Genomic DNA, 15,225 nt, shown 5'->3' on the forward strand with positions numbered 1-15,225 from the left:
GCCTAGGAAACCAATAAAAATGCCTCGCAATAAGGTGTCAAATGATCTTGATCACGTGAAAAAGGATCCAAAGCCTACGACAGTCCCAAAAGGACGTCCCCCACAGCCATGGTCAAAGATCAGGAAGCCACTATTGGAATTATCTATTAACACCGTCAGAATACCAGAAAAGGGCCAAAAAAAACGGCCCCAGCAGACCTCAAGAGGTATATATGGCTGTAAGCTATGTGGAATAGCGATATTTAATCATATTGCTTGTTGGAAGGAGCATTTGGAGGCCATACCATGTAAATAGATTTTTGGTGGTGGGTGCCAAGACATTTTACCCGCAAGTCGCCAGACGATGGGATAGCCTTGAAGGACATGCATACTAAATCACAACTGTCCGTGATCCTTAGCATCAACTTCTGGTACACTCTTCGTCCTCCTCAGACGGGAAGCGACAAAGTCAGCTGCTCCCTCGAAGCTACATCGAGACAACTCACTGGAATTGTTGACACAAGTAAATGTGATCTTGCACAGTTCCTTTATGTTGCTACCGCAGATTTTTGGAATCCACCTGACATTCTATCCATCAAATTCATCAAAGCACTTACGCTCACAATGTCATGGGATGATGGTACCGGGAAGTTTACAGCTACCTGTTTCGATTGAATTTGTCGGATACATTACCCAAATTAGCTGCGATGCTAGATCCGCGCTTGGTAGTTTACTTGACTAAGAGTGGAGGTAGTTTCAAAGCTTTCGGGCAACTAGCAGGCACCGCAATGTTCGTTAGATCTGAAAAAGCCTTGGACGTTGCTGACCGTTCCACAGGATGCTTGGAGTGCCTGTCGATCTCTCCTATGATCTAGCAAGCGGACCATTCAGGGTATTCGGGATCGATGTGAAGGAAGCATATAGGATGGCGCAAAAACTCTACAAGCTCCTTAAGGATGTCAAAGAACTGTCCGAAGTCGTCGAAGAAATCGCCGGCGTCATGGCCGAGCTTGCTGAGCTCGCTGGTGTTGCCGAAATTGCTGGCGACATCTGTGCTGCGGTACGTCTTCGTATATATTGAAGCAGTTGGCACCACCTACTTCTTTGCTCTGCTTGCTAATTAGAAAAGTAGCTCACGGCTCTTGGAGCAGCCAAGTCTATTGTGCGAGCTGCACTAGACAAGATATTTGGCAAAGATGATAATCATTTTCTGGGGGATCCTCGACTGCCCAAGACGGTCCCAGCAGCAACGGAGCTGACGCAAGCCTTCTCACTAAGCCTAGCTTGGTAGTGGGGGGACATGATTGTCTCCAGGCCCAAGGGGTCAAAATGTCAACCTCGTGGTCTAACTTAAAGACAAATCCCGACACTACTTGCAACCATTTGACTCCTCTCAGCTGAGATTAAGCATCAGTCTGCCTGATGGAACGTGGCAGAACGTGGTACTTGGTTGGTCTGATATCTCAAACGGTGTGCAGACTTCTTTCCCAAGGCCTTCTCTAGAGGGTCACATGGTACTTAAGTATTTCGGAGTGGTCCCACCGATTGAATGCGATTTTCAGAACGTGATCCAAGCTCAGCCCAGTGGTTTTTCCCTAGCAAATACAGACGTTGCGTACCCTCAAGAAATCGGATGCCTCGACCTCACGCTCACACCCCAAGATCAGTATGGGCAGCCAAGGCTCGGCATGGGCGCTACGCCTCCTTTGAGCCTCACTTTCGTGAACCAAGGCTCTGGTCTCGCTCCATCCTACGATGCTAGCAAAGGCTTTAGCATACGCAACGACTGTCTTTCGCTGCCGTTCGCGTTAAGAGGAGCTGGAACGTATGTATTGACTATCCGGGATCAATCTGATGCACAAAGCCAGCCCGGAATGTTCGTCATTATCGCTTCTAATAGGCTTTCCCCAGACTTGTGTTTTCCTTACGGGGAAGGCCTATGCTCCGGAATCGCTAGCCAAAAAGTCCCCCTCTATGTCAAGTTGAGAGACCAAGACGGCAATCCATACACTCCAGTGCCGAATGAGAATCCAGACATTACGGTTACTTTGTCTTTGCCAGATCTTGCTGTGCCGGATATTAGTATCCAGTTCTCGATTTCAGCAGACCTCTCGACAGCATTCTACCTTCAACCTGCCGCAGGCACCTACCAGATTCTGATTAACATCAACGATATTTCGTAAGGAGAGGCGCCGTTCAATCTACTCTCGACGGCGGCGGCCGTTACTCCTTCCGTCACGAAATCAACATTCAGTATCTGGAGTATGAACCAGGCGCATGTGCAGCCCATTAGAACAATGGCACAAGGTGATCAGCTTCAGGGGCCTGCTATCCCCAGGGTGAGGCAGCCCAACCACTACCTACACTATTGGTCCCCTATGTGTGCATGTGATGCGTGTTTCGCATGAACGGGATAACTAAGCTACTGGTAGCTTCACTATGATTCTTCCACCAAGGCGGTGAACTTCGCCAGCAAGAATTCACGATATGTAAAGCTTACCGCTATAACACAAGCTGGCAATCGCGGTCCGTGCTCGAGCGCTGCAGATATCGAAATTTCTTACACGCAAGGATCAGGTGCCGACGTCGTTTTCTCCGAGCCTTGGGCTTCTAAGTACGTCCTCACTTTGAACATCTCTGGCACCCTAGATAGCCATGGCTTGATCATCGACGACACTCACCAGAGCCAATCCGACTGCTCCATCTACCAGAGTCCCATCCCGGAGTACGGCTGCAGCGTCGCCGTATACTTCCTCTCAGCCTCCAAAGCTTACGACTTCTTTGTCCCCAAACCTGGGGAACCGCCTACTATCAGCCATTGGCTTCCAAGGGCCGTATTGGAATCCAAGTAATGGACGCTGGGTCAATTGAAGAACGAGAATCGAGGATATCGGGGCTTCGAATATGAAGCTCGATCTTACGGCCATGAATACTGTGTTGGTGGTGACGGGAAAAATTGCGTGACTGTGTTCTCAAATGGAGTTTTCAATTTTCGAATACGACGGCCTTTGGCGAACCCATCACAACATTGAATCCGCCGAAACTAGTCTCTTACTGGACTGATATCACGTAAATTATTTAGGAAGAATTTCTCCCCTGAACGTATCCTGTCATGAGTCACAAGACATGTCACGGCCGCGCAAGGCTCCCACTCTGGCATTCACTCACTCACGTACAACTTGGCTCATTAGTCCCTTCTCTCCTTGATCAAGATTTGCTAACTATGGTCTCTTCAGGTGGCATGCTTTGAGAGTTTGTCCGCCGTTGAAACTTGCGTCTTAGGCTGGGATGGCTGTCTGGGCGCCTATATGTTGGCTTGTTCCTGGAGGCGCAAAGTAGCTTTTCTGTGGAGTATTCGAATCCATCGGTGACGGTTAAGACGCTTTTCGCGGCTGCAGACGTACCATGTGGCCGGTCACCTGAGCTGTGCTCACGGGACTCTGCTGTGAGGGTTCATCTGTCTGTTGAGTCTTTGATCGTGCTACACACTTGTTCCCCCACTCGCTGAGTGCTACCCGGCCACGAAACGAAACTTCTGTTTTCTCCTTTCTTTCTCTTTAAACGCGTCGTCCCTGTCCTCGCCTTTTGCTTCTTTAGTCGCTATCTTCGTGATTGATCAACGCCGAGTCTGACTATTCCCATTTATTTTGTGCCTCATGCAGCTCGCGAAACATTTTAGCCATGTATTATGAGGATCGCCTGTTAGTTGTGCGTTCTCGATCTAAAATATGAAACACACCCTCATTTTAAAGGGATCCGGGATTATGGACCGCAATAATGAGCTAGTATACTCCATTGGGCGATACGAAGACGAGAAATAATTACAGCATGCCGACCTGATACAGATTGGTGACTATAGTAGTTGCTATTTGATCATGGCAAGAGCTTTCCCTGTCGAGTAATATTTATACAGTCTCGTACTAAGGAAAAGAAAACACAAGCAGAGAAAACAAAACAAAAGAAAATAAAGATTAGTCAAATATGCCCCGACCTGTACATGTGGTTGACACGAGGGTCAGTTCCGCTCAAGGGCCATTCAAACGTAAATCAGCCAATAGATGAGCTAGCCGAGGTGCCCAGGCTCCCTGCCTTCCCACGCTCCAAATCATCCCACAACCTATCGCTGTATTTTCTTTCATCCTCGAGCGCATCCCCAGTCGGACTGACTTTGCCCCTTCCAAAAGACCACGATCTGTCGGTGACGCTCTTTGGAACAACATGCATGAAAAAAGGCTTCAGGACAGGTACGCAAGCGCAAATGAGACCCGTGTTGACCTCGATAATGCTCCAGAGGAAAGTCTCGGCGGCCAGCCATGGACGGTCTTCCGATGTGAGGTCTCGCACGGCGCAGACGAAGCGGACGATGGCGACGGCCCAATTCCTAAAGATTCAATCAGCTTGGGCCGCTCGAGGTGCCACGGGCTGGGACGGACTCACACAGAGCCGATCATGAAGATCAACGATACCCCAATCCTCTCCTTGCGAGATAGCTGTATTCGCCAGACCATAGGCAGTGGCAAAACAAATATGAGCAGATCCGTTATAAAGTTCAGAGAACCATAGCCGTAGTCGGCCTTGAGCGTAAAAATGCAGTGACCTGGTGTTTCGGGATCCCAGTATTTCGCGATTGGTTGGCAGCCGAATATCAGAGTCCAGAAATTGCTGAATAGGTAGCCGAACGTGACGAACATGGCAGCCCAAGTGCAATACCGAAAGATCCTGTCGACATTGAAAATCCGCAGATACAGGAACAAGATTGACATTTTGTAGCCCAGCAGACTCGGCAAGTATGTGCAGGAAGCGATGAAGATCCACTTTTGGTATTGCTCCCTGAGGTCTCCGGGGAAGTCCCAGGCGTGCAGGCCCATTCCATAGCGGGTCGAGATGCCTAGGAGGGTGCCGTAGGCGATGCAGAAGGGTAAGGTGATCAGCGCAGCATAATCCTCCCAACCTATTGCGCGGATGATCCGGGACCTCGTGTATATTCGAATTGCAACAAAGACGGTGGAGAGTATAGAACAGGCGATAGCAGTTGCAATGATTTCATTAGCCCGTGAAGGGACACCCGTCGGAACACGAGCTACCATAGCAAAAGCACCTCTCAATTATACAGATAGAAAATGCACCAAATTAAAAGACGGAGCAAGAATAATGGGCAAGACCCTCAACTTGAGGCGAAAGCAGACATACCACAAAATCGAGGATGAATTTGAGAATAGACTTATGACTGCAGGACATGTCAGCATGGGGGTGTAGCTTCAGCATACCATTGGCCACACCTTCAGCTTTGAAATCAAAATAACGATTGCTGACCACTTCGTAATGTCAGAGCCAGATGATGGTGCAATTGCTAACCTCGATGTAAAAAAGCCGTGGCCATTTGGAAATGCATAGAATTTCAAACGCCGCACGAATCAGATTCCGGAAAACCGTAGCTAGCACTACACTGCTCCGCCGTTCTCTAACCATTATAGTCTGGGTATCTGTAGCTATATATGTGGTCAGCATGACTGTTGAAATTATTCTCCTTAGTGCTTACGTTATTAATGGACACCTTCACCGGTCCATTAGACGCTGCTCAAGCGCTATGTCCACATTGGGCTAGTTCATCGACCGGGGATTCCAAGGTCAAGATCTGTCTACCTTTTGTTTCCTCCCCCATTTGGTCCCGAATCCGTCATGGTCCACCATTTGGCACTATCGCCATCGCTAGTGCTTAACATTTCTTCCCAAAATGCCAACGGACAGTTACTTCAACGAGTATTCTCTCTTCCCTTAGAGTATCCGTAGACAACCTTCGGTGTCTCTCTTTCAATACGCTGATGACTAACGATAAGTATAAGTCTAGACAACCACGGCTCTGTCAAGCTTACAAGAAAATCGGCTTTTTCACCGTGAACTCAAAAGACTGTAGTCAGAATAATACTATACTTTGTACACGCTAAGACTGCCTTTGACCAAAACGAAGAAACACTGAAAACTAATCAGGGAACGTTAAGAAAGCATGCCTTCAGACCTCCCGTAAGTATTTTTCGGTATATATTTCTGAACCTTTGTTGGTGAAATGAAGCTGCAAGACGGTAGCCCCGATTGCATCGAATTCTACAGCCTCGGACAGGATGATATGCTTGACACATCAGCTCCACGCAATAACCCTGAAGTTATTGAGAGTGATTGTAAGACCTTTCAGAACTTCTTCTGTCATACGTATGGGACTACTCGCCATCTCCTCGCCCTTTTGGACAAGCACTCGGGTCTCGAGCATGGCACATTCGCCGCCCTCAGTCTTCAAGACAAGCCTTCGGGAGCTTCTCCTCGCCTACCCAATTGTCTCTCGCAGAGAGTGGGTGGTCATTGGGATCAAGCTCGTCGTTCATACCGACTTTGGCATTATAACCATGATTCTCAACATCGTCGGTGGATTACAGATCCTTCCCCCTGAGCCGAGAACATTGACCCACATTGATGATATATTCGTCCCGAGCCAGGATGTGCTCTCACCAATTTCGGCGACACAATGGTTCAATGGAGCAGCGGAGTATTGCGAAGCAACATGCATCGCCTGGCGACGGCACCTGGGCAGCAGGCGGGCTGAGCACGCTACAGCCCAGCATATCTGGTACGCTCAGCATCCAACGTATCCATGCGACGACTTGCGGGCAGCCATGTTATCCCCCAGCCTTTTGACGGAGAAGAAGACAACGAGGACATTTACGCACAAATTGTCATGGTGAAGAATCAGCCGAAGATGGTAGGAGGCTTTGGAAGTACAAAAGCAGTGACGCGCTGAGGCAACGGCTAAAGTGAAGCTCTACCATGAGTGAATGAAGATGGTTTTGTGTGAAATTAAACAAGAGCAGATAGGCAATTGACCAGGAATACGTATCCACGCATTCGTCCATTAGGGCCAAATAGCATCATAGCAACCACCTAGGTGGGCGGTGACCTGGCAACCATGAATTTAGGATGTTCTAGGAGCGTAAATTTCGTGACTTCAGGGCCAAATATTCAAACCGAGCAGCCATAGCCGATTACGCGGCAGCCAATGTAAGCTCCTTTGGCTAGCACCTCTCCTGAAACGACGAATTCGGATAGACTCCTTCCTGCGCGTTGTTCCTGTTGTCTTCATCGTTCCCTGACTCCTTTGCTTCCTTCGTCTTCCCCGGATGCTCCCTCGGAAGTGGCCATGCTCCTTTCCAAGGATAGAAACGCTCATCGGAGATCCCGAGTCTGCGCTGTATATTATGGATATGTTGGGGACGGGACGGGGTCCTAGACGCACATTGCAGAAGTCATTCATAGACGGCGAACCTACCGAATGAGGTTGTTGGAGTCCTACAATTCAGAGGCGTTACCGGAGAAGAACATGAGACTTTCCTAAAGAATTGTCATTATACATTCAGAGGAATAATATCTAAGCGTTCAACGTTTTTCATTCATTCAATATCCTTTGATAGAAAGGGCCAATTTGTTCTGGTTGATACGCACCAAAACGTGCGATCGTGGGATGGCAGCGTACGTGTAAAGCAGCGCTCCCCCTAGCCCGATAGGGGCTAAGATTAAGATCAACGCATATCTCTAATAGCTTGCATGAGCAAGGATAAAAAATAGGCCAAGAAGACACCCCAATCTCACCTTCGAGGGTCAGATATGAGCTGCTGTCAGATTCCCTCCTTGTCAGACAATTGAACTGATATATCGATTCCCCATCCTTACATTTTTGACGATCACATCCAACGGGGACTCGCTGCGCAGGCTTTGACGACCTGGTGTCCAATCAAGCTACAAAGAGAACATCATTAATAGCCTTATGTTCGACTATCTATGGTGTGGTCCAAATATTTGTCTATTGTAGCCACTATCAGCATTTATCTAACGTTATATACAAGAGCACTCTTCATTGCGCATGAAAAGTGAGATCAGACCGCGGCACGGATCTGCCGTGTTGAAGAATTGTTGACGATTCAAAGCCATTTGAAGAACACAAGTTAGGTCCCGCACCTCTTGGGTCATGAGATGAATCTAGAGAATCATCTTCGAAGACCATGTTATCGCGACCCTTTCGCCGTTTGGCCTCCACGGCCGTCTCGCCCAGACACAAACAATTAGTGGAAGACTTCTTCTACACAGCGAGCAGTGTTCCTTCGATCGTCAGAAAGCAATTCCTCGACCCAAACCAAATTCAACGTCTCAGCTTGACCCTCAACAGACCGCGGCTCTACCGAGTCGGGCAAATTCTCGAGAACGAGATTCCACTGAATGGTACGCCTCTGGCACCTGGCTACCACCTCGTCTACTTCACACCAGCCGCATTGCCAGACCACCTGGGTAGAGATGGCACAGATATCAGCTATAGTCCTGCGGAGCCGTTCACTCGACGAATGTGGGCCGGTGGTAGGATTGACTGGGTAAAGGAAAACCCGCTTCGCATTGGTGACGAGGCAATAGAGACAACGAAACTCGTTTTTGCAAAGCCCAAAGTCACGAGAGCCGGTGAAGAAATAGTTGTTGTCGGCGTGAAGAAGACGTTTGAGAACGCGAAAGGGCTGGCACTGTTCGACAGGAGGGATTGGGTGTTCCGCACACAGCTCTCGGGACTTCCGCCATCGCATGACTACTCAGAGTCTACTGGAAGTGACGATGCTCCCCTTCCTTTACCAGACACGTCACAAAAGTCACGCGACTATTTGCAGACCGCAGTCTCACTTTTTCGATTTTCGGCGCTTACCTTCAACGCTCACAAGATACATTACTCGCGGCCCTGGTGTAGAGATGTGGAAGGTCATAGGGACATTGTTGTGCATGGTCCGTTGAACCTGATCAATATGCTAGACTTCTGGAGAGATGAGCAAGCAGACGACTTCATGATTCCACAATCCATTAGTTACCGCGCTACGGCTCCATTTTATGCGGGGGAGAAATACAGGGCGCTGTTGGAAAGAGAGACCGACACGACATCGATCAAACTTTGGGGACACAATGGGAAAGGCGACGTCAAAGTGGGCATGTTAGGTGACGTGGTGGACTAAGCGTGTTACAAACAGAGGAGGTAGTCCTTCGACATTATACTAACGGCTTGCGCTCGAGATAGAAGTAAACGCAGCGTCGTGCTAGTCAAAATCCCACGTCTCTATCAGCCTACTAAAGCAATAGCTAACTAGCTCTCGAATGCAGCTCACCTTTCGCTGCTTAGCTGCTGCAAATTCCTGCAATCCTCTCCCAAGATGATCTCGGCATCAGCCCATGCTACCATGAGACGAGAATGTCCCGATCCCGGCCCCGCTGCGACCGCGGTCCGGGGCTCCGTGTGTAATTAACAAGAGGGCAACGCTACCTCATCTATCCTGCTAAAAGGTGACCTGAGTAATGTCACGTCGTGCTCTGCAACGCGTCTCCTCTTTTCCGCCCGCTTAAAACCTGTCAGATGCAAATTCTTCTCCAATATCATAGCAACGGCCCGACCAAGCCTTCTACACCACACCAAATGCCTGGCCAAGATATCGTTTGCTCAACGGCGATGCCTGAGACTTCACGAATACCAGGCGCAACACCTTCTTGCACCAGTACGAAGTCCCCATGCCGCGGGGATGGCGGTTGCAAATCTATCGATAAGTTCGGAGGTCAGGGTGTGATCAAATCTGAAATCCTTGCTGGAGGGCGTGGAAAGGGAAGGTTTGGAAACGGATTCAAAGGCGGCGTTCGCGTGGTCTCATCGTTACTTGATCTAACCCAAGTGCTGTCGCATCTGCATCGGTGCGAAGCCAACGCTGAACGATAATAGAGTAGACGAAGGCAGGAACATCTCGGCGAGGATGCTCGGCCAGCGCTTGTTTACAAATCAAACGCCGCCTGAAGGTCTGCCCGTCGACAAGGTATAAGTCGTAGAGCAATTGAGTATAGGGCACGAGTATTACCTCGCAATCATTACAGACAGAGCCAACGCCTGCCCAATACTCGTCATGTCCCAAGGCGGTGGTCCTGGTATCGAGGAGCTAGCGGCCAAAGACCCGCGAGCTGTAGTCAAAGTGCCATTAGATTATACAGAAGGTGTGACGGCAGAGGCCGTATCTGTGATATGTGAACGGTTTGCTTTACAGGCAGGTCGCGAAACACTGACTGCCCTACTCCAACGTCTTTTCACCTCCTTCAAGCAACGCGATGCCACACTCGTAAAGATCAACCCCTTGATCCGTGAGCCCAAAACGGGACGTCTCATCTGCGCCGGTTCCAAAGTGTGCATCGATAACACCGCATCAAAACGCCAGAGTAAGATATTCGGTCTCCGCGACCGGAACCAAGAATTGGCAGTGGAAGCCGAGAAGCATGGTCTAGTGTACATTCAGCTTGAAGGAAACATCGGCCGTCTCGTCAACGGGGTCGGACTGGCTATGGTAACGAATGACGCTGTTGCTCATCATGGCGGAAAATGTGCAAACTTTCTCGATGGCGGAGGGCAAGCGACGAAGGAGACAATGGTCAAAGCGTTTGAGCTTATACTGAGCGACAAAAGGGTTGATACCATCTTGGTGAATATATATGGTGGCAAGTCCGGTCAAAGTGGATCGACAGATCTGGGGAGATGCTAACGATGTCTTCCAACAGGAATTATCCGTTGCGACATGATAGCGGAATACATCATTGCTGCGGCCCAGAACTTCAATAACATCCCAAGCGTTGTACGTCTTCAGGGGCCCTGGTAAACGCTAGAGCTGAGGGAATTTGGAAAGATAAGGTAATGTTGGTACGAGCTTGAAAATAGTGTATTTCGTCTTGCTACCTTTGAATCATTGGTGCACTGGGTGGAGCATTCTTGGCAAAGTGGGTGAAGGGTAACTGGTACGATGGGTATATGAGCGATCGAGACACAAACACATTTTCACTGGGTAATGCCCACGGCAGTCCATCAGGAGCGCAGGCCATCACTCAATGTGAATATTGGTTGGAGTAGTTAGCTTGACTAGGTATTAGCTCTTTGCAATTGCATGCATTGCCGTGGGGCTGCTTCCGAGAAGACCCCGCAATCCGTGAACCCGGGCGGTCCGCCTCAGAACGCGACCTCCTGCAAATACTACAATAGTACATTGATCGCGTCTGCAGCTCGGCCTGAGATACAGCACAGGCAAGTATAAATGGAAAGCTGAGTAGAGCCTGGGATGTCCTCGATAGCGAAAGCGGGTCGACTAGCCGGAAAGGTTGCCATTGTCACAGGTTGGTCCGTCGTCTCGCATGCGCCCATTACAGAGCTGATAACATTTTGCAGGTGGTGGCTCAGGCTATGGTGCAGGCATAGCCACATTGTTTGCAGAACAAGGGGCGAAAGTAGTGGTGGCCGACATCAATGAAGATGGCGGCAAGCGTACGGTCTCAGCTATGCCAGACAGCATGAGATTTCACAAAGTAAATGTCGCAAAAGAGAGCGACTGGCAAAGACTTGTTGAATCTACGCAATCCGCGTTTGGAAGCATCAATTGTCTGGTCAACAACGCTGGGACAACGTACCGCAACAAGGGGTGCCTCCATATCTACAAGCAATACGCGTGTCACCAAGCTAATGCCCATTGCAGCCGACCCTGGAGGTTACTGAAGCCGACTTTGATAGATGTTTCAACGTCAACGTCAAAGGTGTCTTCTTCGGCACGTCTGCCGTCCTACCCCGGCTTCTTGAGCAGAGGAGCGGCGGGTCTATCATAAATATCGCCTCTGTAGGAGCTACTCGACCGCGTCCGGGGCTGGTTTGGTACAACAGTTCGAAAGGAGCCGTGTGGAATGTAAGAGCCAGCTTTTCAACTGCCCTATGATCATTCTCACCCTGTGTTGTGATATTGTGCCCCACTGCTGATCGTTTCTCCCAGGCGACCAAGGGTCTGGCAGCTGAGTTCGGTCCTCATGGCATACGAGTCAATTCAATCTGCCCGCTTCTTGGTGGCACAGGCTTGTGAGTCGCAAGTTAGGATTGGTATGATGTTTCCGAAAGGTACTGACGCGTGGTTGCAGGTTTGAGTCCTTTTCAGGTGTGCCTGACACGCCGGAAAATCGAGCGAAGTTTTTGTCAAACGTTCCTCTTGGCCGACTGTGCGAACCCTCAGACGTTGCATCGGCCTGTCTCTTTTTCGCGTCCGATGAGTCGTCTTTTGTGACTGGTGTCAACATGGAAGTTGATGGAGGTCGAGCTGTGTAGAATAAAGATAAAATTAGGACAAAGTTTTACGGATGGACCATGTCCTCCATCGAAGAATTTTAGATATAGCAATCTTAAGTGTAGGACTTTGATATCATGAGCATAAGGTAGTCAGTCGGTAAATCATGAAAAACACTCGTATATAGTATATATCTTCCATTGCAATTTATGGAATGACACTGCTCTGTACCTGTAGATACTGGTCTCCCGGACACGGAAATGCCGGGCCTAAAACCTTCGGCCTTAGAGCCCAGCGCCCATGCTCTGTCTCTTCCCTAATCATTCTCTACGTTACACTTGCAGTCAGCTTTGCTTTACAAGGCATTTTCTGTTTCTCTGCCAAGTCTTTTCTACCCGTCATCCCCTATACTTAACGGAGTGCTTCTCATGTTTCAAGTACCCTCACGCATTGGGCATGCAGTCACGGGCCACCGCCAGTCAGCTGCTTCCTGGAAGTGCGTCCGCTCTCCAGCTTGAAATGTGATTCAGACCCGAGACTCGTGCTTCTCCAACATGAATACTAGATGGGCGGCTGCTTCCGTAATTGTGCACTCTTTGACCACGTTGCGTGGCTGACCTGACGTGCAGACGGCTGCTAGACTGAAAAATCCAACTGTCTTCCGTGAGAAGGCATATATCGATGCCCAATGGCTTGAGTCATTGTCAGGCTCAAAGTTTGATGTCATGGGTGCGTCGAGCTGCACCTGAGGGTATTGATGTATGATAGATCCAGCAACAACTACGGTGATCGGCTCATGCCCCGAAATGTTCGTCGGCCCTGCAAGATGGAGTGTCCCAGGCTTGCGCAACATTCATCTAGGTCATCCGAGGACATGAACGATGCTATTGAAGTAGCCCAGCGAGCTTTCAGCACCTTTCAGTACACAGCTCCAAAAGAGAGAGCAAGAATAGTACAGAAGTGGTCTGATCTGATGATTGAGCATCTGAAAACACTAGCAGAGATACTAATGTATGAGAATGGACGACCTATTGCGGGAGCGCGGCAGGGAATTAAATCTGCTGCTGGGTTCTTTGACTGGTTCAGGTGTGAGGCTGAAAGATCATATAACCACACCGCTAGCGGCACCACATCAGGCAACCGCGTAGTTACAATCCAGCAGCCTGTTGGCGTGGTCGGTGTACTTACCGCTTGGAACTTCCCAAGCGCGACGATCACGCGAAAAGTGGCTGGTGCCATCGCAGCAGGGTGCGCAATCGTTCTCAAGGCCGCTACAGAGACACCGTATTCCGCATTGGCATTGGCAGAGCTCGGGGAGCGAGCAGGTGTCCCTAAAGGTATGTTCAACGTTGTGACTACGAACGAACTTGTTCAGGAAGTTGGTACCGCCATTACCACCCGTAAAGACGTCAAAAAGACCTCGTTCACAGGATCTACCCATGTTGGGAAGCTCCTCATGGCGTAGGCGAGCTCGACTATGAAGAAGTGCTCGTTTGAGCTTGGAGAAAATGCTCCTTTATCGGTTAGATCACTCCTTGGCAGTCTTTGGGTCGACCACCGCTATGCTGACAGTATTGTACAGTGTTCGAGGATGCAGATCTCAGGAAAACCATGGCAGGCTTGCGTGCGGGGAAGCTCCGCGGATCGGGTCAGACCTGTGTATCCCCCAATCGGATATATGTGCAATCTGGCATTCACGATGCTTTTATCGCAGAGTTCACGAAGCAGGTCAATGAGCAAATGAGGACTGGTGCCATTGGAGATGATCGGACAGCGCTCGGCTGCGTTATCAGTTCGGAAGCTCTTGATAAGGTTGAGCAACTTGTGGCCGATGCGAAATCAAAGGGAGCAAAAGCAGTGATCGGTGGGGAACGAAGCTTGGATTCTCCTTCGACTCTTTATCCAGCCACAATCTTGACGAACATGAATTCGGAAATGGAAGCCAGCCAGACTGAAATTTTTGGGCATGTTGCTACTGTTTATCGCTTTGACACCGAGGAAGATGTAATTGCGCAAGCGAATCAATCCGAGGTTGGTCTAGCAGCATACATTTTATACCGAGAATCTGCCCATCGCATGGAGGGTAGCAGAGGCTTTGCAGGGTGATAGGTTCAACCACAACATAGTTTGGACCCTCGCTGATGCTCCATAGTTGGAATGACCGGCATCAACACAGGTATCGTGTCTGATCCTGTAGCTCCGTTTGGGGGTTCAAGGAGTCAGGGTTTGGCAGAGAAGGAGGAAGTCATGGTTTGGAGGAATTCCAGATAAGCAAGGTGCGTGGTCTGCGTCCACTCTGAAGAGAGGGGCGGCTGCTAACAGTGGATGACACAGACGATCACGCTAGGCGGTCTTGACTTGCCTCCTACTCCTCTGTAGGGTTGATTGAGAGCTAAATCAGGCCATGCTAGGGCTCGATCAAGCAACTGACAGTTGTAGCTACGCAATTCTCAGAGGAGACTACGATGGCAGCGGTGGCGGATTCGGCCGCCATCACAAGGGCAACGATGTTCAGTCGTGAAGGGTCGGTGAGAAGTCTGGGAACGCTCGCGGAAAGCAGGTCACCGCCAAGTTCTACGATGATAATATCGTTATCGAGGGACAGGTCCCGCACCTCGCGATGGCCGGAGGCCTGCCCTACAAGCATAAGTTTTTCGTATGTGATGCCAAAGGTCTGAAAAACGCGTGTGAGTCCGCCACCCAAAACACTATTATTGTTGTTGCTGTTGATGATTTGGTACGGAAGACCTCGCACATCCGTCCGACAGTCCTCAAGAGTTGAAGAGTATCTTATGAAATTTCTCGATTAACATGGCGGGCGCCCCGTGGGATGACGAGTGAGGTAGGAATCGGGGCTTCCGCCAAACTTGATCCTGAAAGTTGTACGAGGATTATGAATCGCTCATTTATTACCTTTTTTTGATAGTTCAGGGCATATATGCCGGATGCGACCCTCACTTAGACTAGCTCTGTAGACCTCGCAGCACATTCGAATGCTCCAGTCAACCTTTCCAACGATTAATTTTGTGTCAAGTGAATTTCTCGCAACCTCTGAGATGTTTCAATGCATAAAGTCGAAGCAACGAAGAAACAGTCGGACAAAATGTCG

General features: G+C 49.5%; 6 protein-coding genes across 6 annotated transcripts; 5 read left to right on the top strand and 1 right to left on the bottom strand.

Moving 5' to 3' along the window:
• Positions 1–19: 19 nt before the first annotated feature.
• Positions 20–2,831, top strand: HO133_008632 (uncharacterized protein; the record flags this gene model as incomplete). Its single annotated transcript, XM_037299497.1, has 7 exons — positions 20–206; positions 353–629; positions 817–1,039; positions 1,112–1,216; positions 1,377–2,158; positions 2,234–2,318; positions 2,412–2,831. The coding sequence occupies 7 exons, from the start codon at positions 20–22 to the stop codon at positions 2,829–2,831; spliced, it is 2,079 nt and encodes a 692-aa protein (XP_037155498.1).
• Positions 2,832–4,026: 1,195 nt separating this feature from the next.
• On the bottom strand, positions 4,027–5,066 carry HO133_008633 (uncharacterized protein; the record flags this gene model as incomplete). The annotated part of the gene is made up of 2 exons (XM_037299498.1): positions 4,027–4,360; positions 4,417–5,066. 2 exons carry the CDS (start codon positions 5,064–5,066, stop codon positions 4,027–4,029), a joined length of 984 nt encoding a protein of 327 aa, XP_037155499.1.
• A 2,958-nt stretch (positions 5,067–8,024) lies between these two features.
• HO133_008634 (uncharacterized protein) lies at positions 8,025–9,008 on the top strand (the record flags this gene model as incomplete). The annotated part of the gene is made up of 1 exon (XM_037299499.1): positions 8,025–9,008. One exon carries the CDS (start codon positions 8,025–8,027, stop codon positions 9,006–9,008), a length of 984 nt encoding a protein of 327 aa, XP_037155500.1.
• A 930-nt stretch (positions 9,009–9,938) lies between these two features.
• HO133_008635 (uncharacterized protein) lies at positions 9,939–12,157 on the top strand (the record flags this gene model as incomplete). Its single annotated transcript, XM_037299500.1, has 3 exons — positions 9,939–10,536; positions 11,240–11,489; positions 11,974–12,157. 3 exons carry the CDS (start codon positions 9,939–9,941, stop codon positions 12,155–12,157), a joined length of 1,032 nt encoding a protein of 343 aa, XP_037155501.1.
• Positions 12,158–12,670: 513 nt separating this feature from the next.
• HO133_008636 (uncharacterized protein) lies at positions 12,671–13,581 on the top strand (the record flags this gene model as incomplete). Its single annotated transcript, XM_037299501.1, has 3 exons — positions 12,671–12,697; positions 12,746–12,819; positions 12,885–13,581. The coding sequence occupies 3 exons, from the start codon at positions 12,671–12,673 to the stop codon at positions 13,579–13,581; spliced, it is 798 nt and encodes a 265-aa protein (XP_037155502.1).
• A 146-nt stretch (positions 13,582–13,727) lies between these two features.
• Positions 13,728–14,637, top strand: HO133_008637 (uncharacterized protein; the record flags this gene model as incomplete). The annotated part of the gene is made up of 5 exons (XM_037299502.1): positions 13,728–14,218; positions 14,269–14,292; positions 14,350–14,392; positions 14,451–14,491; positions 14,556–14,637. The coding sequence occupies 5 exons, from the start codon at positions 13,728–13,730 to the stop codon at positions 14,635–14,637; spliced, it is 681 nt and encodes a 226-aa protein (XP_037155503.1).
• Positions 14,638–15,225: the final 588 nt, after the last annotated feature.

The sequence above is a fragment of the Letharia lupina genome (genome assembly GCF_014066315.1).
Source record: "Letharia lupina isolate WasteWater1 chromosome Unknown contig_5, whole genome shotgun sequence".
Lineage (NCBI taxonomy): Eukaryota > Fungi > Ascomycota > Lecanoromycetes > Lecanorales > Parmeliaceae > Letharia > Letharia lupina.